The sequence below is a fragment of the Loxodonta africana genome, chromosome 4, assembly GCF_030014295.1.
Source record: "Loxodonta africana isolate mLoxAfr1 chromosome 4, mLoxAfr1.hap2, whole genome shotgun sequence".
NCBI classification, from domain to species: Eukaryota; Metazoa; Chordata; class Mammalia; order Proboscidea; family Elephantidae; genus Loxodonta; species Loxodonta africana.
The window spans coordinates 56,915,154-56,941,896 of NC_087345.1; the positions used below are offsets into that span (position 1 = coordinate 56,915,154).

The window sequence follows — 26,743 nt, forward strand, 5'->3', positions numbered from 1 at the left end:
TACTTTTTCAACTTCTGCACCCGAACTGCTGAGTAAGGCTATCGAAAATGCATACCGATTGGGTACTATAAATTCATTCTTTCAGATTTAAACAAGGTGATCATTAGTTAAATCAGGTAAATTGTTATTAGATAAAATGCCTAAAGCACAATTTATAAAAAAATTGATATTTGGACTCCATCAAAATTTAAAACTTGGTGCTTTATAAGATATCATTAAGAAAATGAAAAGATAAGCTATATACTGGGGAAAATATTTACAAACCATATCTGATAACTTATATCCAAGAATATTAAGCGTTCTTAGTACTGCATAATATGAAGCCAAACAACTCAAAATACACAAAAGATGTGAATAGCTATTTCACCAAAGAAGCTGTATATAATAATAATAAAAACACACTAACAGATGAATAAATAAAATGTGATATATACATACAGTGGAATATTATTCGGCCATAAAGGGAAAGGAAGCTTTACCATATGGATGAACCTTCAAAACATCATTCTGAATGAAATAAGTCAGATACAAAAGGACAAATATTATATGACTCCACTTATATGAAATATCTGGAATAGGCAAATGCAGAGAGATCAAAGTTTATTAGTAGTTACCATTCAAAAATTAAAAGGAACCAACCACTGAAACATGGTACAACATTTAAGAACCTAAAAACATTTTGCTAAGTGAAAGCAGTAGGACAAAAAGACCACATATTACATGAATCCATTTTATTAAACGTCCAGAAAGGACAGAAAGCAGCTTAGTGTTTGCCCGGAGCTAGAGGTTGGAGTGGGGATTGACTACAAATAGGCTTGAGGGATCTTTTTGGAGGTGATGAGAATGTTCTAAAACTGTATCGGCTGATGGTTGGACAATTCTGTACATAAATGAAAAATCATTGAATTGTACAATTAAAATGAGTCAATTTCATGATATATAAATTATACCTCGATAAAGCTGCTAAAATTTGGGGGGGGGGCTTCAACACTTTTCAATAATGCTTTTATTTTGTCTTAGAAATTTTTACCCATAGTCTGCTGTTATTCCAATTTTTCATAAATGTTTCAATACCCTATCCTGTATATACATTCCTCATTCTCGGCAATGACTTAGCCTCTTATTTTAGAGATAAACCAATATCTAGAATTTATAAGCTCTGGGTATTTTACCAAGTCAATTAATGCTTATGGCCCCCTTTTCTGTTTAAGGAAGACATATGTTTCCTCTAAGCTAACCTCTCTGGGCTTGTACTCTTGGTCCTATCTCTCTTCCTGAAGCCTTCCAATATCATATTTAATAATTATCACTTTTTTTGGTCTAGAAACTCACTTCTTACCCTATCGCAGCTCAAGCTCTCTCATCCTCAGAGCAAAACAGTGTATCATCAACAACTTAATTTTCATCATGTCTCTTGTGTTGGCATCTATCTGACCTTTCTCATTATCTTTACTCCTACTTTCCTGAAGGAAATCTCGGCCTAAATTGTTTCAACCACCAAACCTCCCCTTTTCTCTTCAGTTTTTTATAATCTAGCATGCTCCCTCACTACTTCAAAGAAACTAACTTTGTTAAGCTTACTAATAAGAAACTAGTTGCCAAACTGCCTGTCTCCATGGGATTTGATATTGTTGCCCTTCCCTCCTCGCTCCATTTCGAAAATATCCGTTGATTCACTGATTTATCCAACTGCCCCTTCAATAGCTGCTCATTCTTATTACTCTTTAAATTTCAAGGATTCACTCTCAGTGCTTGTTTTCTCACTCTACACTATAAATACAGATGTGTTCTTAGCCTTTACAGAGTTGGTTCTCATAGTGTTTTAAAACAAAGCTTAATTAGTTTCTACCAAAATAGGCCACAGGCAGGCCTGAGGCTGGCTCCTCTGAGGGGTGTTATGGCTAGGAAACTGACCTTAGATCTGCCCTTCTTGCGTTAAAAATGCAGAAGAATGCTTGTATTATTTTTGCTGTGGTTACTTCCACCTGGTAGGTAGACTTCTCATGACTGGTGGCCTTCACAGTCTGTGTAGGTAGTATCATCATCAGCTGTATCTCTGTGGGAAGTTTAAGGGACCTAAGAAGTTTCCATGACCATATGTGAGAATGTTCACTGTCTCCTGCTTTGTAGAAGCTTCTTTGTAACTTCATAGATTATTTACCATTAAAGAAAATTTATATCTTTAACTGTATCTATTGATTTCATTCACCTCCTGTCTTCTGGTTGTCCTACTTTGGTGGCTTGTGTGTTGCTACGATGCTGAAAGCTAAGCCACTGGTATTTCAAATACTAGCAGGGTCACCCATGGTGGCCAGGTTTCAGTGGTGGTTCCAGACTAAGACAGGCTAGGAAGAAAGGCCTGATAATAAACTTCCAAAATACTTCCAAAATTACCATTGAAAACCCTATGGATTGCAACAGAATGTTGTTAACCAAAGCACAGGAAGATGAGCTCCTGAGGTTGGAAGACACTAAAAATACACAGTGGCTGCAACACTGGGCTCAAGCACACCAAAGAACGTGAAGATAGTGGAGGACTGGGTAACATTTTGTTCTGTTGAACATGGGGTCATCATGAGTTAGAGCCAATTCTATGGCAACTAATAGCAAAAAACAATTGATCTAACAGATCTGTTATGACAATTAATAATATTTAAACATTTAAGATTTCTCACAAAAATCCAGACATGACTTCACTTGAAAAACCAAATGGTTTGGCAACCTTTGGCCCTCCTTACCAAGTTTTTGCATTTCCACAAGGTAGTAGCCTCTGAGCGAGGGTAGCTACCCCCTTTATACTGCTCGTGTACAGTTCAGTTCAACATACTTCATGTGAGCTGCTTGACCTCTTGATTTGAACTTCTTCTATTTATATTAAACACACTCACTACTTTAATTCAGTATTTATATAGTGACTGATCCTGTATCTCCAAGGACATATCCACCAGGGAGTCACACAGAAAAAACTCAAGTTCCTCTAGAAATGGTATCTCCATCTTGACTTTTACAACTGCTTCTTAACCAGTCTCCCTGCCTTTGTGTCATCCTTCCTCAGTATTCCTATCCTGTGGTGGGAGGATTGTTTTGTGATGCAATGATTATAACATGCACTCCTGATTTGAAGTACAAAAATACTAATTAAAAGTAGTAAAATAGCTCCTTATCACCTACAGGTCCAAACACTGCAGATAGCCCTCCAAACCCTTTATCCCTTGCCATCCCTACCCACAACTTCAATGCACAGGCTGAATTCCATTATTAATGGCTCCATAACCCCAGCTCTTCCGCACCTCCATGCTTTCACTCCCAAAGTTCCTTTGGATTTTTCCAAGGCTGGTATATGTCAAAAGGAGCCCTGGTGGCATTGTGATCAAGATCTCGGCTGCTAACCAAAAGGTCGGCAAATCCACCAGCTGCTCCTTGGAAACCCTATGGGGCAGTTTTACTCTGTCCCATAGGGTTTCTATGAGTTGGAACCAACTCAACGGCACCTAATAACAACAACAATGTATGTCAAAAAGCCTTATGCTTTCTTTAAATTCCCATTTAAATAATACCACTTTGTTAGCCCTTTCTTATACTCACAGACTGAAATAATTGTTTCACTTTGGTAATTCCAAGGCATTTTGTATATACATCTATATGACTTGGCCAATTTTATTATCACTTTACTTATTTTTCTTGTTGTTGTTTAAATTTTTTCTTTCTGGCCATTAAACTGAGAGACTTTTCGCATTTATTGTTTTGTTTCATTTAAACTCAAGGTGCTATTATAGTAGTAGGCACTTAGGAGAGAGCTGTATTTGTTAATCAAATGTTTGTCAATGCCAGTATAAAAGCCAGTAAAAGGATAGTCACAGGAGTTAGAAAGGCTAAAACAATACCATCTCTCAGATTTACCTTTTATATAGCCTCCCTCCCAAATTTAACTTTTATATAGCACAACACAATTGTATAATACTATGCAAATTAGGATTGGTCTCATTAAATCAGAGCTTAATGCATAAATACACATCTTTTAACTGTTTGTTATGAATTTACTGGCGAAGTATCCAGAGAGTCTCTAACATGTCTACAAAGATTATAAGTATTGGCTCATTTTTTCTAAGTCAGGTTAATAAGGAAGTGGGGTTGCATATAATTATCAGCACTGGGCTGATATGAAAAGTAAAAGGGCTGTGTCATGGATTGAATTATATCTCCCCCCTCCCCCATAAAAAAAAAATGTGTGTATCAACTTAGGCCACCATTCCCAGTATTCTGTGGTTGTCCTCCATTTTGTGATTGCAATTTTATGTTAAAAAGGATTAAGGTGAGCTCGTAACACCACCCTTACCCAGGTCACATCTCTAATCTACTGTAAAGGGAGTTTCCCTGGGGTGTGGCCTGCACCACCTTTTATATCTCGAGATAAAAAGAAAGGGAAGCAAGCAGAGAGTTGGGGACCTCATACCACCAAGAAAGCAGCACCAGGAGCAGAGTGTGTCCTTTGGACCTGGGGTCCCTGCACCTGAGAAGCTCTTCAGCCAGGGGAAGATTGGGGACAAGGACCTTCCTCCAGTGCCAACAAAGAGAGAAAGACTTCCCCTGGAGCTGACACCCTGAATTTGGACTTATATCCTACTAGACTGTGAGAGACTAAGTTTCTCTTTGTTAAAGCCATCCACTTGTGGTATTTCTGTTACGGCAATACTAGATGACTAAGACAGGCTGCTATATTTTTGATCAATAAAATGCTTAAACTACAGTTGGCCATTGAAAGAATTTCTCTTTCCTTTGGGGCCATTTTAAATCTACTGATAAGAGCAATTTAACTGCTCTCTATTGTTAATTCACATTTCAAAGGGGAACCTATAACCTTCAATATAGCAAGAAAAAACAAATCAAGTCCATTGCTATTCTAGCCAGCTCGCTACTTTGCTGTTATGTAAGTACACTTTTACTTAAAAAGCTTTTATAAAAAAACCTAATATTAAAAAAATAATAAAACTATTGATTTTTTAGGCTTTTAAGACTTCTCGTCAATAAACTATTATTACAAGACTTGTCACTTACCAATTTACTAAAATGAATCAATCCACAATATGTTTCATAATACTTAAAAGAACCATTACTTAAGGAAGTTGAGAAATCACAAGGATAGGAGGTAAAAGACCTGACTCCTTGTATATTAGCTACATGATTTTGGGAAATTACTTAATATCTCTGAATTTTAATTGTTATATTCACTAACAGAGAGGGTTAGACTAAATTTGCATTTCTTAAATGTGAAAAGAACAATTAATAATTATTATGCAGAAAAAAGAAGGGGAATCAGTGATGAAAATCTTAAGGAAACTGAATTAAATAAAGTTAAGCAGGTTTTGTTTTGAACTGCAGGACTTCTCAGGACCTTTGTTAAGTTAATATACATTCTGATATGATATTCAGCGTTTCTCAAATGTATCAAGTTCCAGAAAACTCACTGTAAACTTGAAATATTAAATATCATTTCGTGGGATAAGAAATATTATTTGGAATCACGAGACTATATGCCACTTGAAATAGTATGGTTAATTTTTTGATGCCTTTGAATTTTTTTAAGCTGACATTTCTGTTTCATAAACTGACATGGTTATTTCACTGATTTACATGACAGATATTTATTGAGATCCCACGATGTGCCAAGTGCTGGAGACACAAAGGTGATTTAAGGCACTATCCTTACATTCAAGTGTTCCCTATCCTATGAGGGAAATAGACACATAAACATAATTATAGTTGTGACCATAAAACAAACAAGTGAACTACATGCCGCAGGAGCACAGAGAAGGTATCTTTTGAAAATGAACAGAGAGGATGTTAATAAAGAATTTTTGGCATTTAAAATCTTACCTGCAATGTTGTGTGTGCTTTTATTACTAAAAAAAAAAAAAAAAAAATTTCCCTGACTAGCTATTATGAAGAGCCACAGAACATTGTCTGACATAGTGCTGGAAGATGAGTCCCTCAGGTTAGAAGGCACACAACATGTGACTGGGGAAGAGCTCCCTCATCAAAGCAGAGTCAACCTTAATGATGTGGATGAAGTCAAGCTTTTGGGACCATCATTTGCTGGTGGGGCACGACTCAAAATGAGAAGAAAGAGCTGCAAACATCCATGAATAATTGGAACCTGGAATGTATGAAGTATGAATCTAGGAAAATTGGGAATCATCAAAAATGAAATGGAAAGCATAAATATCAATATCCTAGGCATTAGTGAGCTGAAATGTGCTGGTATTGGTCATTTTGAATCTGACAATCATATATCACACTTGGAATGACAACTTGAAGAGGAATGGTGTTGCGTTCATCCTCAAAAAGAACATTTCAAGATCTATACTGAAGTACGATGCTGTCAGTGATAGGATAATATCCATATATCTACAAGGAAGACCAGTTAATAAAACTATTATTCAAATTTACACACCAACCACTAAGGCCAAAGATGAAGAAGTTGACGATTTTTTTTACCAACTTCTGCAGTCTGAAATTGATAGAACATGCAATCAGGATACACTGATAACTACTGCTAATTGGAATGTGAAAGTTGGAAACAAAGAAGATTGGTAGTTGGAAAATATGGCTTTGGTGATAGAAACAATGTCAGAGATTGCATGATTGCATCATTGCAAATACCTTTTTTCAACAACATAAACGGTGACTATACACATGGTCCTCACCAAATGGAATACACAGGAATCAAATTGACTACATCTGTGGAAAGAGACTATGGAAAAGCTCGATATCATTCATCAGTCAGAACAAGTCCAGGGGCCGACTGTGGATCAGACCATCAATTACTCCCATACAAGTTCAAATTGAAACTGAAGAAAATTACAACAAGTCCAAGAGAGACATAGTATGACCTTGAGTATATCCCACCTGAATTTAGATACCGTCTCAAGAACAGATTTGACAAGTTGAACACTAATGACCAAAGACCAGACAAGCTGTAGAACGACATCAAGGGCATCATACATGGCGAAAGCAAAAAGTCATTAAAAAGACAGGAGAGAAAGAAAATACCTAAATAGATGTGAGAAGAGACACTGAAACTTGCTCTTGAACGTCAAGTAGCTAAAGTAAAAGGAAAAAAATGATGAAGTAAAATGCTGAACAGAAGATTTCCAAGGGCGGTTGGAGAAGACAAAGTATTATGATGACATGTACAAAGGTCTGGAGATAGAAAACCAAAAGAAAAGAACACATTCAGCATTTCTCAAGCTGAAAGAACTGAAAAAAAAAAATTCAAGCTTCAAGTTACAACACTGAAGGATTCTAAAGGGAAAATACTAAATGATTCAGGAATCATCAAAAGAAGACGGAAGGAATACTCAGTCTTTATACCAAAAAGAACTCGTCGACATTCAACCATTTCAGGAGGTAACATATGACCAGGAACAGACAGTACTAAAGTAGGAAGTCCAACCTGCACTGAAATCACTGGTGAAGAACAAGGCTCTAGGAATTGTCCGAACACCAGATGAGATGTTTCAGTGAACAGATCCAATGTTGGAAGTGCTCACTTGTCTATGCCAAGAAATTTGGAAGACAGCTACCTGGCCAACCAACTGGAAGAGATCCATATTTATGCCTATTCCCAAGAAAGGTGATCCAATTGAAGGTGGAAATTATTGAAAAATATCATTAATATCACATGCAAGTAAAATTTTGTTGAAGATCATTCAAAAGCGGCTGCAGCAGTATATCAACAGGGAACTGCCAGAAATTCAAGACAGATTTAGAAGAGAACGTGGAACCAGGGATATCATTGCTGATGTCAGATGGATCCTGGCTGAAAGCAGAGAATATTAGAACGATGTTTACCTGTGTTTTATTGACTATGTTAAGGTATTCGACTGTGTGGATCATAACAAATTATGGAAAACATTGCGGATAATAGAATTCCGGAACACTTAATTGTGCTCATGAGGAATCTGTACATGGATCTGTACAGGCAGTCATTTGAACAGAACACGGGGGTACTGCATGGATCAAAGTCAGGAAAGGTGTGTGTCAGGGTTGTATCCTTCCACCACACCTATTTAATCCGTATGCTGAGCAAATAATCTGAGAAGCTGGACTATATGAAAAAGACCGGGGCATCAGGACTGGATGAAGACTCATTAACAACCTGCGTTATGCAGATGACACAAACTTGCTTGCTGAAAGTGAAGAGGACTTGAAGCACTTACTGAAGATCAAAGACCACAGCTTTTGATATGGATTACACCTCAACATAAAGAAAACAAAAATCCTCATAACTGGACCAATAAGCAACATCATGATAAACAGAGAAAAGATTGAGGTTGTCAAGGACCTCATTTTACTTGGATCCACAATCAACACCCAAGGAAGCAACAGTCAAGAAATCAAAAGACGCATTGCATTGGGAAAATCAGCTGCAAGAGATCTCTTTAAAGACATCACCTTGAAGACTAAGGTGCACCTGACCCGAGCCATGGTGTTTTCAGTCACCTCATATGCATGGGAAAGCTGGACAATGAATAAGGAAGATCGAAGAAGAATGGACGGCTTTGAATTGTGGTTTGTTGAAGAATATTGAATATGCCATGGACTGCCAAAAGAACGAACAAATCTGTCTTGGAAGAAGTACAACCAGAATGCTCCTCGGAAGCAAGGATGGCAAGACTGCATCTCACATACTTTGGACATACCATCAGCAGGGATCAGTCCTTGGAGAAGGATATCATGCTTGGTAAAGTGAAAAAGAGGAAGACCCTCAACAAGATGGATTGACACAGTGGCCGCAACAATGGGCTCAAGCATAGCAACAATTGTGAGGATGGTGCAGGAGTGGGCAATGTTTCTTTCTGTTTTGCATAGGGTCACTGAGTTAGAACTGACTCCACGACCTAATAACAACAGTCATTTTCTGGAGCCCTGGTGACGCAGTGGTTAAGAGCTCAGCTGCTGACCAAAAGCCCATCAGTTCAAGTCCACCGGTTGCTCCTTGGAAACCATGTGGGGCAGTTCTACTCTGTCCCTTAGGGTCACTATGAGTCAGAATTGACTCGATGGCAATGGGTTTTATCTATTTTCTGCAGGGGTGTTGTGCCTTGTAGGAATTAAGATGTCAGGATTTAAAGGTGAAAGCAAATCAGCAAAGAAGTTTATATCTCAAGGACCCCATTTTCCTTACTTTGCTGAGTAAAAATGAACAAAGAGGTATTACCTTTGTATTACCTTAAGGCTTTTCTTGCCTATCCTACTTGGATGGATATCACAGTTAAGAAAATATATAAAAAAAAAAAGAATCACATACAAGAAGGTTTTTTGAGTTACAGAGAGACTTAGACAACTACAATATTTATGACAATGTATTTCAAACTATATAGAAATCTCTTCCTGAATAAACTATTCCTGAATAAAACTATTTTATAATCTCTTCAGACTCTTATCTATAATAAAAGGGAAACTCCTATCTCTCCTGACAGGAGGATTTGCACTCTTATCTTGTTCTTATACTTTGCACATGTTATCAGGAGGGACCAGTCCCTGGAGAAGAACATCATGCTTGGTAAAGTAGAGTGTCAGTGAGAAAGAGGAAGACCCTCAGTGCAATGGATTGACACAGTGGCTGCAACAGTGGGCTCAAACATAGCAATGGCTGTGGGGATGGCACAGGACGGGGCAGTATTTCATCCTGTAGTACCAACTCGAAGGCACCTAACAACAACAACAACATGATCTTTTGTATTCTTTCAATTAGGTAACTTTTAAAAACAGTTCATATGTTTCTTAAAAGCTGGATCTACTAAACAAACACAATTTATTTGAGGTGCAACACATCATTATTTGATCTAATTTAAAGATTAGTGACATTGGTATATTTTAACATTTTGCTAGTCTCTTTCCCTTCAGAAACCACAGCTGGCTGTGTCATTTTTATGCTAAATTGTCTATGTTAAAACAGTATTTACGTTTTCCTAGGCCTGCCATCTCTTTGGTTATTTTAAGATAATGATAGCACCTGGAAGACTTGTTAAAGCTCAGATTGCTGGGCCCCATCTCTGGAGTTTCTGATTCAGTAGGTCTTGGATGGAGTTAAGAGTCTGCATTTCTAAACCCTGAGAGTATGGCCCCGGACACCCTTTTAACTCAATATTGATGTCATTCTAGAGGTTCACCCTTCAGACAAAGATGAGACAGGTTCAAAAAACAAAACAAAACAAAACAAAAACACACACACACACACACACAAAAACAAGGCTAAACAGGCTCACCCAGGGGCAAGAATAAGAAGGCAGGAGGGGACAGGAACACTGGCAATGGGGAACCCAAGTTCAAGAAAGGGAGAATGTTGACATGTAGTGGGATTGACGACCAATGTCACAAAACAATATGTGTATCAATTGTTTAATGAGAAACTAATTTGCTCTGTAAACCTTCTTCTAAAGTACAATAAAAAAAGAAATCTGCATTTCTGACAAGTTCTCAAATGATGCTGATGCTGTTGGTTCAGGCACCACAGCTTAGAACCAGTGCTTTCGCAGGCGCCAATTTATTAGACCCCTAGGATTTTCTGTCGACCCGAGGTTTCTTAATCTAGAGCCTGAATAGATCAGGAAGTGCTCGTTATCCCAGTCTTCTCCAAATTAAAGTTGCTTCCTAGGTTCTGTTCTCACAACCTCATTTCCTTCTTTTATTGTTTTCCACTGTAAGAATCTGTAAGTCATTAGTTTGCAAAGTAGGGATCACGTTTTAGATTTCCTCCTCTCTAGTCACTGTCTCCTAGTTTTTCATGTGATCCATTCCCTCTCTTTCATAATATTCTTAAGGAGCTTTGGCTCTTTTCTTGCCTCATTTGCCTCTGTACCCAATTGGGTCCAATTGCTAGCCATAATCATTCATTTGTTCATTCAGTCCACTAACATTTGTTAAAGAATCAATATATAATAAATATGACAAAATTTTTGCACTCATGAGTTTAAATTGTGATGGGAGATAGAACACTAACATGTAAATAAATTAAAAAGTGTATTCAGGGACTGATACATACAGTGAAGGAAATAATACAAGTAATAGAGGCCCTGGTGGCGCAGTGGTTAAGCATTTGTCTGCTAACCAAATGGTTGCCAGTTCAAATCCACCAGCTGCTCCTTGGAAACCCTATTTGGCAGTTCTACTCTGTCCTATAGGGTCACTATGAATCAGAATTGACTAGATGGCAATGGATTTTTTTTCATTTTAATGGGTAAGAAAGTGACTGGAAAGGAAGTATAGCTTAGCTACCCAGAGAGAGAGGGTAACATTAAGCTGAAGCCGATGATAAGTTGAAGGCAATAATGCAATGAACATGAAAACGATGTTCCAGGCAAAGAAAACACCGATTCAAAAGCTCTGAGATGGGAACGAACTTAGATTACTCAAATGGCAGAAAGAAAGAAGTCCAGTGTGTTGAAGTTAGTGAAGGAGGCACGAAAGAAAATGGTTGAAGAAGAGTTGAAGGAGGTGTGGGGTGGGCAAGAGTCCACGAGTCATTTTTAACCACATACTTCACACATTCATTAGTGAAACCCGTGGCGTCGTGGTCAAGAGCTATGACTAATCAAAAGGTCAGCAGTTTGAATTCACCAGGTGCTCCGTGGAAACCCTATACAGCAGTTCTACTCTGCCCTATAGGATTGCTATGAGTTGGAATTGACTCAATGGCAATGTTTGTTTGTTTGTTTTCCATACACATAGAGTATACAGATCAGGAAACTAGGATACATACAGAATGAGAGCTGAGACCATTCCTCTGGCCACCATGAGTTAAAATATCAACATAACTTGAGTAAGAAGAAATTTAAAGACTAATAGCAGAATTCACTGCCTAGCTTTGACATTGGTAGCATTCATATATGCTAATGAACCTACACAGCTATTATTTTGAAATATGGATACAATGAGTTTTAACCTTTGTCCTCTTCATAAATACTGAATTAAAAAGCCAAGAACCACTCTAGGTATTATTGATACATAGTAGTTCTGAAAATGGGCAATCTCTTCAATAATTTCAAGATTCTGAGTGAAGAGGGGGAAAAATCAAGTCAGAAACACGTCTTACAATATTATTTTACAAAAGCAATGTTCTCCAATAGCAATGAGTCTGATACAATTGGCAAAACAATTTCCAGCGAAATAATAACTGGTATATGAACACACACACCCCTTTAAGCAATCTGAGACAATAGAGAATTAGAAACGAGCCTAAAGCAAGAGTTGTATATTCTCAACAATACCCTTAAGAAAAGCATCAAGACTTTGGTACCTGATAATTTGAAATAATTTGGTATCTTTGATCATTAGCCTCCAGGTAAATCTGAGGGTATCTAAGCTGAAAGGAATTTATCAAGCAGGTTCCTTTCAAGTAAGGAAAATAAGTCTAGGTTTACAATATTGGTTTTATAAATATTAAAATTTGTCACTACATAACCTGAAATTTAAAACAATATTCTCACCAACAGCACTTTTTTTTTTCAGTATTAAAGAGCTAAAAACATTTTGCAAATGGAATCACCTTAGTTTTAAAAATATTTCAAAAATAATTATTATATTAGAACAAAAAATCCTTTTGGTTTATACTTTAAAATTCTTATGATTTCATTTTGAGCCTGTTTTATTCACTCCTCAACATCACATATTTTGGTAACATTACCTGTCTGCATCCACTGTCACATCATGAACCCCTCTTTGGATGACATCTCTGGAAGTTGCTGTGTCTGGTATTCGGTTCAGACTTCTAGTATACAGGTTGAGCCCTCCATCTGTCATGTATCTGAAAATAAAAGTCTAGTTAATCAACAGAAAATTAAATGACTTCATTTTATAATTTAATTTAACAAATTGTTCACAATTTTCAATAATTACTCAAATATGGTCTACTGGAGTTTCTTCTGTATAAATGTTCTACCAGGAAGAATTAAAATATCTTTTAAAGTTTATTTGGATATCAACCTTTATTATTGCAACAAATACCTAGCCTACTAAAATGTTTTCTTCCCTTTTGTTATCTGTATTTTGAAAAAAGCTTATAGATAATATAACTAACAAAAATAACAGCAAGATAATTTCATTTTGTAAATACCATTTTTGTAGAGTTGAAGGTCATAGGAGTAATGAAATATTACTAAACTTAATATTAAAACTTAATATTAGCTTAGCTTATTTATAAGTAAAATTTATGCCACAATTGACCACTATCCTAAATAATAACCAAGACACATTGTTTAACATGTGTCAGGAAATGTCCTAAAAAATTTACACACAATGACATAATTATATCTGCAGTGTAAAGATGAAGAAAATAAGTAAGCACCAAAAGGTTAAACACTTGCCCAAGATCACTCAATATCCAGAGTAGAGGTGAGAGATGAATCTAGGAAGCTAACTCCAGTAACAATGATCTTAACCATCATGCCATGTTGTCTGAGCTAACGCACCACACTGTCCTGCTTCCTGCCTCTGAAAACTACCTAACCTGCCATCCCCTGACCACCCCTATCACACAGGGTTGGTAGACTATGATAGTCATGTGACTATTAAGCAATTTTGCTTCCCTAGCCATGAGGGATTAGATCAGGGTTTTAATCTACTACCTCATGAAAGACTGATTAGGTCTTTTTCCTTTGAGAATTGGAATTAGTCTTTTCATGGGCATAAAGTTGATGATAACAGAAACAGGGGAGCTGAGGGATCTGTTTTCTACCAGGTGCAAAGATTCACAGAAAAATCTCTCAGAACATAAGATGAAGCACAAGCACAAAGAAAAGCTAAGACAGTTGGCCATGTGGTTTTAGCTTCACAACCTGCCTTTCATTTCTAGAGGACCTCAATATTTCCTTAAAATCGTCTCATATTTATTTAAGCAAACTCAAGTTGATTTAATTTTTTGGGATAAAAAAAATTAATCAAGGTCATCAAGCCTTTAATTCCCATATTTAATTGACTATTAACCAAGTAGTTTAAAACCAGGGTTAATGAGCAGGACTAATTATTTACATAATTAGTAGATGTGGTAACTTACTAATTGACAGGCCTTGAACAAGTTTCATGAACTGTGCCTCAATATCCTTCTCTGAAAATAGGAAAAGTAGTATCTACTGTAGGTCAAAACCAAAAACCAAACCCAGTGCCGTCAAGTCGATTCCGACTCATAACAACCCTACAGGACAGAGTGGAACTGCCCCATAGAGTTTCCAAGGAGCGCCTGGCAGATTTGAACTGCCAACCCTTTTTATGATAATTAAAGAAGTATTTAAAGCTCTTAACATATTAATATAGTAAAAAAAAAAATAAGAGTCTATAAATAGTAGCTATTTATATTCATGATGTCTCTCCCACACTTATTGAGAATTTTATGCAAGACTTGTATAGACAAAAGAATAACACTAAATTTTACTGTATTATCCTTAGAAAGTACTCTACATGGTTAACTTTCTTGACACCTGAAGAACTTAAACTCCCCCCACCCCCGAATTTAAAAAACAAAAGGAGGATTTTGGCTCTAAAATATGTTAAACATGGATGTGTTCTTTTAAAGAGGGAACACCAAAAAAAAAAAAAAAAAAAAACTAGATAATAATTTAACTTTTTCTTATGATAAATTCATGGCTATGAGCATCAGTTACTGTACTGTGTATAGGAATACTCAGTGGGATAACTGACAAGTGAAGAGCCAACCATTTGTCCTTCATATTTTTTAATTTTTCAGCAGCTACTTTTTTCTGTTGTCAATGTTTCGATGTTTGTCCTTGCTTCCAATTTCTTATCTTATTTTCCACAGTTACCAGCCAGTGTTCCAGAATGTCTTTATTGCCTCTTTTTTTGAAGGTGGAGCAGTTTTGAAGGTGAAAATTTCTTATAAAGTAAAAAGGTTTAGTGGCAAATATTTTCCTCGTTCATTTTTTTGGAATTACGTTTTAAAAAGTCAGAGTGGTAGAAATCTTCTCTCATGATCTTTTTCCCCCCTCTACTTTTTTAAATCCTTAAGCCTAACCTAACTCTGGGAGAAGTTATAACAATGTCTACATTTTGTGTTATATATATTATTTTTTTTATATTATTAGTCTGAACAAAAGTATTTAGCAAAGTGTTTTTTATATAATTTAGGATCAGTAAGTATATACATTAAATGTTTGTTCAATTGAATTTAGAAGGCTGCCATATTGTAGGAAGAAACAATCATACAAGGTCTCATCTCATCATCTAAACAAGAGTTAAGAGGGACAATCACAGCTGTTAGAATCAGAAAATCATCTTTCAGCTGTGTACATAAAAGTAAGTTCTATAGACAAAGGCCAACTGCTTTGAAAACCTCATTTTCAGGAGGAAAAAAATCATACATTTAATATTTCAGTGAATTAAAAAATACTGATTTTTCAGAAAGTATATCAAAGCATTTCAAAGTTGAAGTCATCTATTATTTCATTCTACTTGGATAAACAAGCTACATCTATGAAGGCAACAGTCAAGAAACCAAACAACATATCTCACTCGACAAATCTGCTTCAAAAAATGCTTTAAAGTTTTCAAATGCAAAGATGTTATTTGATGACAAAGGTAAGTCTGCCCCAAGCCATGGATTCTTCTTTTTAAATAATATTTTACTGTGTTTTCATTGAAAGTTTACACAGCAAACTAAGATTCTCATTTAACATAGAGAAAGTCTCTATTGCCTTAGATGCCCATTTAACAATTTCTACACAATTTTTTCAGTGACATTGGTTAAATTTTTTACAGCGTGTCCATGTTTCATTTCCATTTGGGTAGTTCTATTTCCAGTAATCTAGTTTTCCTGCCCCCTTGCCTTCTCATCTTTGCTTTAGAGTAAATGTCCTTTCAACTGCTTCATATGCATGTGAAAGTTGGATAGTGAAAATGGAAGACAGAAGGATTCCTGCATTCAAACAGTGGTGTAGGTGAAGAATATTACCAGAAAAACAAACAAATCAGTCTTAGAAAAAATACAACCAGAATGCTCCCCAAAAGTGACTCCTGCTCTCTAACTTTAGACGCATTATTAGAGAAGACCAATTGCTGTAAAAGGACATCGTGTTTTGTAAAGTAGAGGGCCAATGGAAATGAGGGAAATCCTCAATGAGATGCACTGACTCAATAGCTTCAACAATGGACTTAAACACACCAATGATTATGAAGATGGCACAGGATCAAGCAACGTCTAATTCGGTTATGCATGAGGTTGCCACGAATCAGAGCAGATTCAAAAGCAACTAAGAATATTTCAAAGAATGTTAACTTTTGTTTGGCTCTCCATTTTTCCAGGTTAAATAAATTTACAATAGCTATTAAATGGGGCAAAAAATCTTAAGTATATCACTCCTTGCTTTACAGATGTGCCCTTATTTGAATGTTGGTATGGCATTTTCATAATAGAGCCATGAGTTTGTTACATGAAAAATAACATACATGTATATTATGGATTGAATTGTGTCCCTCATATAAATGTGTATTGTAAATCCTAACTTCTATACCTGTGGTTATAATCCCACTTGGGACTGAGTTGTCTCTTATGTTAATGAGGAAGGATTAGTGTAGGGTGTGTTTTAAGTCAATTTCTTTTGAGATATAAAAGAGATTAAACAAGCAAGCAAGGGTAGCAGAGATGGGGTAAGAGAGATGTCAAGCCAAATGGAGATCTCCAAGGAACCAGGAAACAGAAGCTGAAGAGACAAGAAAATTGCCACAGTGCCAAAAAAGAGAGAACGTCTTCCCCCACAGCCAGGGCCTGAATTTAGACTTCTAGGCTTGTAACTGTGAGAAAATTAATTTCTGTTTGTTAAAGCCACCTATTTATGGTGTTTTTGTTATAGGAGCACTAGATAACTAAGACAGAATTTGGTACCAAAAAATGGGAGTGCTACTCTAACAGAAACCTAAAATGTGGAAGTGTTGGTAAAATTATGGACTTCAAAGGCAATTCTGGTAAGGGCTCAGAAGGAAGTGGGGGAAAGCCACAGAGAAAGTCTCTACTGTCTTAGAGAATACATAGGGTGCCTGAAACAGAATGTTACTAGAAATGTGGATGTTAAACATGCTTCTTGTGAGGCTTTAAAAGGAAATGATGAACATGTGATAGGAAAAAGAAGGGTGATGCTTTTTGTGCAGCAGCAAAGAATGTGTTTGAATTATGTTCAAAGGTTTGGTGGAAGGTAGAACTTGCAGGTGATGAACTTGGATACTTGGCTGAGGAAATTTCTAAGCAAGATCTTAAAGGAGCTTCATGGTTTCTCCTTGCCACTTACAATAAAAAAAAGAGGAAAGAGATGGACTTAAAAATGAACTGTGCAAAATAAAAACAGAACTTAAAACAAATTTGGAAAATTCTGTTGTACGAACTAAGGCCACATGGCTACACAATCTTTTGTAAAGAGAATAAGCCTGCGACTGATGTATCTAACTGACTAACACAGCAGAAAACCCATCAGCTTAGACTGAAGGGGACACAGAAACAATGAAAGGAAAAAGTGCTGTCTGCCTCTTGGAATTCTATAGGCAGGGAACAGGACAAAGGAGCTACATCTGTTGTCCTTCCAAAAAAGTAAGAGACCATCCCTGGAGCAACCCAGAGATCAGCAGAACTGTTAGAAAGAGCACAGGAAGTAGGGCTTTCTCAGTTTCAAAGGGTGGGGCCAGGGTCTACTGGATCTTAATGGGTGGGGCCACAGCTTCCTAGCTTTCAAAGAGTTATATCTGTGCCAACTTGATTCCAGAGTGTGGGGCTGCCATTAAGGTATGCTAGGGGGATGGTGCTTACACTCAAGGCTGAGGGGACAGGGCTGCCATGTCCAAGGGACAGAAGAATGGGGCCTGCTGGGGCTGAGGAGGTGGAATCACCACTCACATGGATTAGGAGAATGGGGCCACCCAAAGCCAACATTGCAAAATTGCCATCCAAATGGGCTTGGAAGGTGGAGCTAAAGCCCAGGGCTGAGGGGCCTCCACTCAGAATTCAGAGGATGTGACCAACATCCAGGGTCTGGAGGGCAGGGCGACTGCCTAGATGTTCTCATAGAACAGAGGATTATTTTCAAGATTTAGGGGCTAATGTAGTTTGTTCTGCTGGGTTTGGATTTGTGTGGTGCCGATTATTCCTTCCTTCCCTTCAATTTCTCCCATTTATAATGGAAATGTTTACCTTGTGCCTGTTCCATCATTGTACTTTGGAACCTGATAATGTGTATTCTAGATTTCACAGGTTCACAGATGTAGAGGAATTTTGACCCAGGATGAAATATGCCTAACATCTCACCCACATTTGATTTACATGATTGAGAAGATGAGATTTTGAACTTGCAGTTAATCGAAGACTTTTGGGATGCTGTCAAGGGTGAATGTGTTTTGCATGTGGGAAGAACATAAATTTTGGGAGGTCAAAGGGTAGAATATTATGGATTGAACACCCCCCAAAAATATGTGTTGTAAATCCTAACTTCTACACCATGGTTCTTCTCTTCCTTTTGGAACGAGTTGTCTGTTAAGTTAATGAGGCAAGATTAGTGTTGCATGTGTCTTGAGTAAATACCTTTGAGATATAAAAGAAATCAAACAAGCAAGTGCGAGAAGCAAAGATGGGGTAAGAGAGATTCCAAGCCATATGTAGATTTCCAAGGAACCAAGAAACAGGCCCAACAAAGAAAGAAAGCCTTCCCTTGGAGCTGGTGTGCTGAACTCAGACATTTAGCCTTCTAAACTGTGAGAAAATAAATTTCTGTTTGTTAAAGCCACCCCTATTTGATATTTCTACTACAGCCGCACTAGAAAACTAAGACTTTGTATGATATAAAACACCAAAAAATAAATAAATAAATAAAACTTGTTATCATCAACTCATAAGACAAATTCCTAATTTATTTTTTTCTATAAAATTCTTCTTTTTGTTCTTTCTCAAAAATTCAAAAGAACACGAATTTCATAATTTCTCTACAAAAATTAAGCTACAGTGTAGGAACTATAAACATTAGGGGATTGTTCTAAAAGAATAATGTAAATTTTCAAAGAAAAGTTTTCCCAATAGTGTTCTATGCTCAGCAATTAATCTGAGAGCTGGATTATATGAAAAAAAATGCAGCATCAGAATTGGAGGAAGACTCATTGACAGACTATGAAATGCAGATGTTACAATTTTGCTTACTAAAAGAGGACTTGAAGCACATGCTGATGAAGATCAAAGACTAAAGCTTTCAGTATGGATTACACCTCAACAAAAAGAAAACAAAAATCCTCAAGACTGGACCAATAAGCAACATCATGACAGAGAAAACACTGATTTGTCAAGTATTTCATTTTACTTGGGTCCACAATCAATGCCCATGGAAGCAGCAGTCATGAAACCAAATGATGTATATTGCATTGGACAAATGTGCTGCAAAGGACCTCTTTAAAGTGTTAAAAAACAAAGGATATCATTTTGAGGACTAAGATGTGCTTGACCCAAGCCATGTGTCTTAGTTATCTAGTACTGCTATAACAGAAATACCACAAATGGATGGCTTTAACAAAGAGAAATTTATTGTCTCACAGTTCAGTAGGCTTGAAGTCTGAATTCAGGGCACTGGCTCCAGACGAAGGCTTTCTTTCCCTGTTGGTTCTGGGGGAAGGTTCTTGTTATCAATCTTCTCCTGGTCTAGGAGCTTCTCTGTACAGGAACCCTGGGTCCAAAAGACACTCTGCTCCAGGGACTGTTTTCTTGGTGGTATGTGGTCCCCATGTCTCTCTGCTCGCTTCTCTTTAATATATCTCAAAAAAGATTGGCTTAAGATATAACCTAATCTTGTAGATTGCATGCTGCCTCGTTAACATAACTGCCCCTAATTCTAACTCATTAACATCACAGAGGTAGTACTTACAACACATAGGATAATAATATCAGATGACAAAATGGTGGACAATCACATAATACTGAGATTCATGGCATAGCCAGATATATTGGGAGGACACAGTTCAATCCATGCCAACATGATATTTTCAATTGCCTCATACACATATGAAAGCTGACCAATGGATAAGGAAGACAGAAGAAGAATTAATGCAATTGAATTATGGTGCTGGTGAAGAATATCGAATATACCATAGATTGCCAGAAAAATGAACAAATCTGTCTTGGAAGTAGAACCAGAATGCTCTTTAGAAGCAATGATGGCGAGATTTTGTCTCAGGTACTTTGGACATGTTACCAGGAAGGATCAGTCCCTGTGGAAGGGTATCATCCTTGGTAGAGTGTTGTCATGGATTGTATTGCATCCCCTAAAAATATCTGTTAACTTGGCTAGGTCATGATTCCCAGAATTGTATGATTGCCTACCATTTTGTCATCAGATGTGATTTCCCTATGCATTGTAAGTCCTATATGTATGATGTAATGAGATAGATTAATGGCAGTTATATTGATGAGATCTACAAGATTAGATAGTGTCTGAAGCCAATCTCTTTTGAGATATAAAAGAAGTAACCAGAGAGATATGGGGACCTCATACCACCAAGAAAGAAGAAAGCAGTGCTGGAAGCAGAGCATGTCCTTTGGACCTGGGATTCCTGCACAGAGAAGCTCCTAGTCCAGGGGAAGATTGATGAGAAGGACCTTCCTCCAGAGCCAACAGAGAGAAAGCCTTCCCTGGAGGTGAAGCCCTGAATTTGAACTTGTAGGCTACTAGACTGTGAGAGAATAAGTTTCCTTTTGTTAAAGCCATCCACTTGTGGTAGTTCTGTTAGAGCAGTACTAGGTAACCAAGACAAGTGTCAATGAAAAAGAGGAAGACCCTCAATGCAATGAATTGACATAGTGGCTGCAACAATGGGCTCAAATATAGTAGCGATTGTGAGGATACTGCAGGAATGGGCAGTGTTTCGTTTTCTTGTACATAGGGTTCGTATGAGTCAGAACAGACTTTTCAGCACCTAACAAACACAACAATAGTGCTACATCCTAAATTTCAAAACTATCAGCCAATGTGAGTTTGAGAGGAAGTGATATTCACAGAGATGACTGTTAAAAACGAAGTTACAAAGGAAACTTACAGAGGTTATTGATCAAAAAAAAATTTTTTTTAAATATTTTGTTAATGATTTCTTTCATTTTCTTTAATGTTTTACCACATAGGTATGTAACATTCAACATACATTGCTTAGCATCATGTGGTTTTGAACTTTATATACATTGAATCACGGTACATGTATATTTTGGGGACTTTCTGCTTTTATTCAAAATTATATTTTTATAAATCACCTATAATCATGTTTGTAGTTGTATCATTCATTCTGAAGTTGCATTGTTTCATTTTATGAACACATTATATTTTATTAATCTATTTGCCTACTGTGGACTTTTGAGCTGTTTTTAGTCTTTTTGCTGTTACAAAAAATGCTGATATGAACATTTACACCCATGTCTCCTTGTGTTCATAGGCATGACCTTTTATAACATCTGTATTTACAAAGCTAATCACTGGGTCATAAGAGAGACACACATTCAACTTTACTAGGCAATGCCAAATCGTTTTCACAATGGTTATACAAATTTACATTCCCGTACTTCTCTGAATAAAAATTCTCATTATTTCAGAATGCTGTCAATATTTGGTAACGTTACCAAATATTTGGTAGCATTAAACTGATAAACGTGAAACAATCTCTAATTTTGGTTTAATTTACAAGTTCCTGATTACCAAGCTGGAGGACTACATTTTTTAAAAATTTTTTATAGGTCATCTATGCATTATCTGTGAAATGTTTGCTCTTTTTTCATTTTTCTGTTGGATTCAGTTTGTTTGTTTTCTTTCCTCACCAATACTCTAATCCTTTGTCAGTTATACATGTTGCATATGTCTGTGGCTTGTATGGGCTGTCATCCCGACACTTTTCTCTTACTCATTTTTGTGTAAAATTAATCCTGACGGATGAGGAATAAGCTTCATTTAGGTAGTTTTTCTAATTTCACACAGCAGCAGCTTCTGTTACTTTTGTGTGGTGTTTATAAACGTGTTAACTTGCTTTCCGAGGTTTTCAGGCTCTCTTCCCCTCTCTTACTTTTATCTGGACCTTCTCTACCTTTGTCTCTCTTGCTGTGATCTTGTTCAATTTTGATCCTACTCCCAGAAGTTTTCTGTCAGTGCAGGGCCTTGTCTCAAAAGACAGCTGTGGCTGGGCAGCTTAATGAGTTCATAGAGGCTACACTGCTTAAGTCCTTTCTGATGAACATAGGTCCCTCACGCTCATTGGCCAGTTGAGTGGTCAAAATCCCTCCTAGCTCTAGCGACTGTTTTTAAATAGATTCAGTATGTTTTCAAGTCAGTTTCTGTGGGCTACTTTGGGATTCTCCTATTCTCAGATGCCCCATTGTTTCCCTCTGTTTCTTCTTACACATAAGCTGATACCATGCAGGTCTTTTGGCTGCTGATTTGTCCCCAGTTGCTTATACTTGGTGTTTGAGAGGATATCTTGTGACTGTATGTTTTGTAAATAACAATCATGGGTTTTTGATTTTGCTACCTAGTTGTTCTATCTGCTTTACATGGGAATTTGGAAAGATTCAAAATTTGTTCCCACTATATCCTTTGTCTTCTTAGAGTTCTTGTTTTTTGTATTCAATATAACATATTAGCTGTTGTATATCCCAAAAGCTAATTTTTAATCATATGCACACATATAGCATCTAAAAGCTGCTTTTTATTCCCCCCCCATCAAAGGAACTCAGCCTAGCATCTTCCTTTAGATGAGGACAGAGCTATAATATTGAAAACGGTCCCGTAGGTCAAATGTCCTAGCAAAGAAAACTGCGCCAATAACGAATAACTACTACAAACCACTGCTATGTTTATTTGCAGATAATGAAGCTCCTAGGATTGACACATGTACATATAAACATATAGGTAATATCACAGGGTCTTTATGACACTGTTGTTAAGAATGTAGACTCTGATGCCAGAGTGCTTAAGTTCAAGTTCTAGTGTTGCTACGTAGATGTGTGCACTTGAACAAATCACTTAAATTAGTTCTGCCTCAGTTGCTTTATCTATAAAATGGAGATAGTAAAGATACTTATTAGGATTGTGATGAGGAAAAAAAAAATGAGTTAATATATGAATATGCTTAGAATTGAGTCCCCAGTTGGTCCAAACAGCACTCAACTGCTAACTAAAAGGTTGGAGGCTTGAGTCCACCCAGAGGTTTGCCTCAGAAGAAAGGCCTGGCCATCTACTTCTGCGAATCAATCATTGAAAACCCTACAGAGCACAATTCTGCTCTGCACATATGGTGTCATCGTGAGTCAGAATTAACTTGATGGCAACAGGTTGGTTGGTTGGTTGGTTGGTATGCATACAACATTGCCTAGCACATAGTAACTGTTGTATAAATGTTGGCTAGTATTATCAGTAATTTTTCCATCATTCAACATCCACTGAAAATAACTCCCATGACTTGGATACAAAATTAATAGAAGTTCTAATTAAGGACTTGCATATAAAATTAATAAAGTCCTAATTAAGATTAAGACTCTCTGTGATTCACAAGGGAGATCCTTTTTAACCCAGTTCAGACAACTTTGCCTTTTCCTCTATTCAGCATGCTTCAATCACAAAGTTTACTAAAGGAGAATGGAAAGAAGACCATGAAAGCAGCAGGAGTGAAATATTTCCCTTTCTTTTTTCATTTCACTCCTCAAATTTCTTAAATTACTTTGTGTTTAGGTTACGTGGCTTAAAGTAGAATTTTAGGTTACATTCTTGGCTGAACTATTTATCACTGTTACATCTTCAGATAACGTCACATTCTACCCAATTAAAATATATTACTTTCCTCCCAATTTTCAATGGTGTTACTTTTTTTTGGCTTCATAAACAGGCTTTTTCAAAGAGGCTTATAAGTAAGAGGCCTTTCTCTGACTAATTCCTAATTACTGACAGATTGACATCCCAGGTGTTTAAAGTAATTTCAAAAAGAGAAAAAACAGATAAGCCATTATATGCTTCAAGAAATTCTGAATCCTTACAGTGCTTATTAACTAATTTTCGAAGTTCTACCTAGAGTGCATAAAAAAAAAAAAAATGACTTTCCCAATTTATTCCATGACATTCCTTGTGGTTACATAAGAAAAAAAAATCCTAAATTAAACATCTTCTTCCATTAGAATATCTTTTGAGCCTTTTGTCCCTTTAATCAGTAAAAAGGGGGAATAGGAAATTAACTTCCTGGTTCAATTTTCATAACGTGTAGCACAGACCTTTCTATGCCCTTTTTTTCTTAAAGAAAACATTACAAATTATAATTCTCTAGGGATGCCTCTAGTCCTCTCTTCTTCCCATGTTTTAATCCTAGGCTGAAATATTGGGCTGCCTTCTACCAAACTCTGAGCATTAGTGAGTTGAAATGGACTGGTATTAGCCATTCGGAATCAGACAATTATATGGTTTACTATGCCAGGAATGGCAAACTGAAGAGGAATTGCACCCCATTCATTGTCAAAAAGAACACTGCAAGATCCATCCTGAAGTACAAAGTTGTCAGTGATAGAATAATATTCATACACCTGCAAGAAAGGCCAGTTATTACGATTATTATTCAAATTTATGCTCCAACCACTAATCCCAAAGATAAGGAAATTGAAGATTTTTATTAACTCCTAGGCACACTGCTACACTGTATCTCCTGGTCTCCTTGACAGCTAGATGTAGCAAAGTGGCTATTTGGAAGAAGAAAATGTGGGCAGAAACATATACATATATTATGGATTGAATTGTGTCCCCCCAAAATGTGTGTCAACTGGGCTAGGCCATGATTCCTAGTATTGTGTGGTTGTCCAACATTTTATGATCTGATGTGATTTTCCTATGCATTATAAATCCTAATCTCTGCCTGTGGTTAATGAGAAAAGATTAGGTTATGTTAAAGAGGATTAGGGTGGGATACAAAGTGCTTACTAAGGTCACAGCCCTGATCTGATCTTAGTGGAGTTTCCCTGGGGTGTGGCCTGCATCAACTACATCTTACAAGAGATAACAGAAGAGAGAAGCAAGCAGAGAGTTGCAACCTCATGCCACCAAGAAAGAGGTGTCTGTAGCAGACTGTGTCCTTGGGACCCGGTGTCCTTGTGCTGAGAAGCTCCTAGACCAGAGAAAAATTGATGACAAGGATTTTCTGACAGAGAGAGAGAAAGCCTTCCCCTGGAGCTGGAGCCCTGAATTTGGACTTCTAGTCTCCAAGACTGTGAGAGAATACATCTCTGTTTGTTAAAGCCATCCACTTATGGTATTTCTGTTATAGCAGCACTAGACAACAAAGACAGTATACATACAAAACATTCTCACACCATGGTAGTTTCTCTTTTTGCATCTGCCTGTTGAATTTCAATGGCCAAGGTGACATTGGAAACCATGCTGTATAACAGCAGAATCATAACCCACGTTAGTTTCTAAATGACTAGGTGGTGCACATTTCCCAACTGAAGATCAGAAATACCAACAAGGATCCTATGTGAGTACGAAATACACTTCTTTGTGTTAAGCTACTGAGATTTTTAGATTTGTCTGTTACAGAACTTAACATTAACTAATATAGCTAGATTCCTGGAAAATACAAAATGCTTCTGAGTATATGTCTGCTTGTAATACGTACTATTATACGCAGAACTCGGTTGCTAAAAACATTGCCTTAAAAAAACTCTTTAAATAGAAATCAATAACAGAAAAAGCAGGGAAAAGAAATCAAACACTTGGAAGCCGAACAATACTCTGCTCAAAAAAGACTGGGTTATAGAAGACATTAAGGGTGGAATAAAGAAATTCATAGAATCCAGTGAGAATGAAAACACTTCCTATCAGAAACTTTGGGACATAGTGAAAGCAGTGCACAGTGGCCGATTTAGACCAATAAATACACACATACAAAAGGAAGAAAGGGCAAATTCAAAGAAGTATCCCTACAACTTGAACAAATAGAAAGAGAGCAACAAAAGAAACCCACAGGCACCAGAAGAAAGCAAATAATAAAAATTAAAGCAGAATTAAATGAAATAGAGAACAGAAAAACAACTGAAAGAGTTAACAAGACCAAAAGCTGGTTCTTTGAAAAAATTAACAAAATTGATAAAGCATTGGCCAGAATGGCAAAAGAGAACCAGGATAGGAAGCAAATAGCCTGAATAAGAAACAAGATGGGCAATATCACAACAGACCCAACTGAAATTAAATGAATCATATCAGATTACTACGAAAAATTGTACTCTAACAAATCTGAAAACCTAGAAGAAATGGATGAATTTCTAGAAACACACAGCCTAGCTAAAATAACACAAACAGAGGTAGAACAACTAAATAGACCCATAACAAAAGAAGAGATTGAAAAGGTAATTTAAAAAGCTCCCAACAAAAAAAAAGCCCTGCCCCGATGGCTACAGAGTTCTACCAAACTTTCAGAGAAGAGTTAACACCACTACAACTAAAGGTATTTTAGAGCATAGAAAAGGACGGAACACTCCCAAACTCATTCTAAGAAGCCAGCATATCCCTGATCCCAAAACCAGGTAAAGACACCACAAAAAAAGAAAATTACAGACCTATAGCCCTCATCAACGTAGATGCAAAAATCCTCAACAAAATTCTAGACAATAGAATTCAACAACATACCAAAAAAATAATTCACCGTGACCAAGTGAGATTCATACCAGGTATGCAGGGATGGTTCAATATTAGAAAAACAA

General features: G+C 36.8%; 1 protein-coding gene across 1 annotated transcript in view; it reads right to left on the reverse strand.

Annotated features, from left to right (window-relative positions):
• The window catches only part of NAV3 (neuron navigator 3), a gene marked incomplete at its 5' end in the record, with an annotated part of 304,732 nt that overhangs the window by 153,861 nt on the left and 124,128 nt on the right, over positions 1 to 26,743 (reverse strand). The window contains one exon of the mRNA XM_023559140.2: positions 12,689 to 12,808. Within this exon, the coding sequence (XP_023414908.2) occupies positions 12,689 to 12,808 (120 nt within the window). The remainder of the gene's footprint in view (positions 1 to 12,688; positions 12,809 to 26,743) is intronic.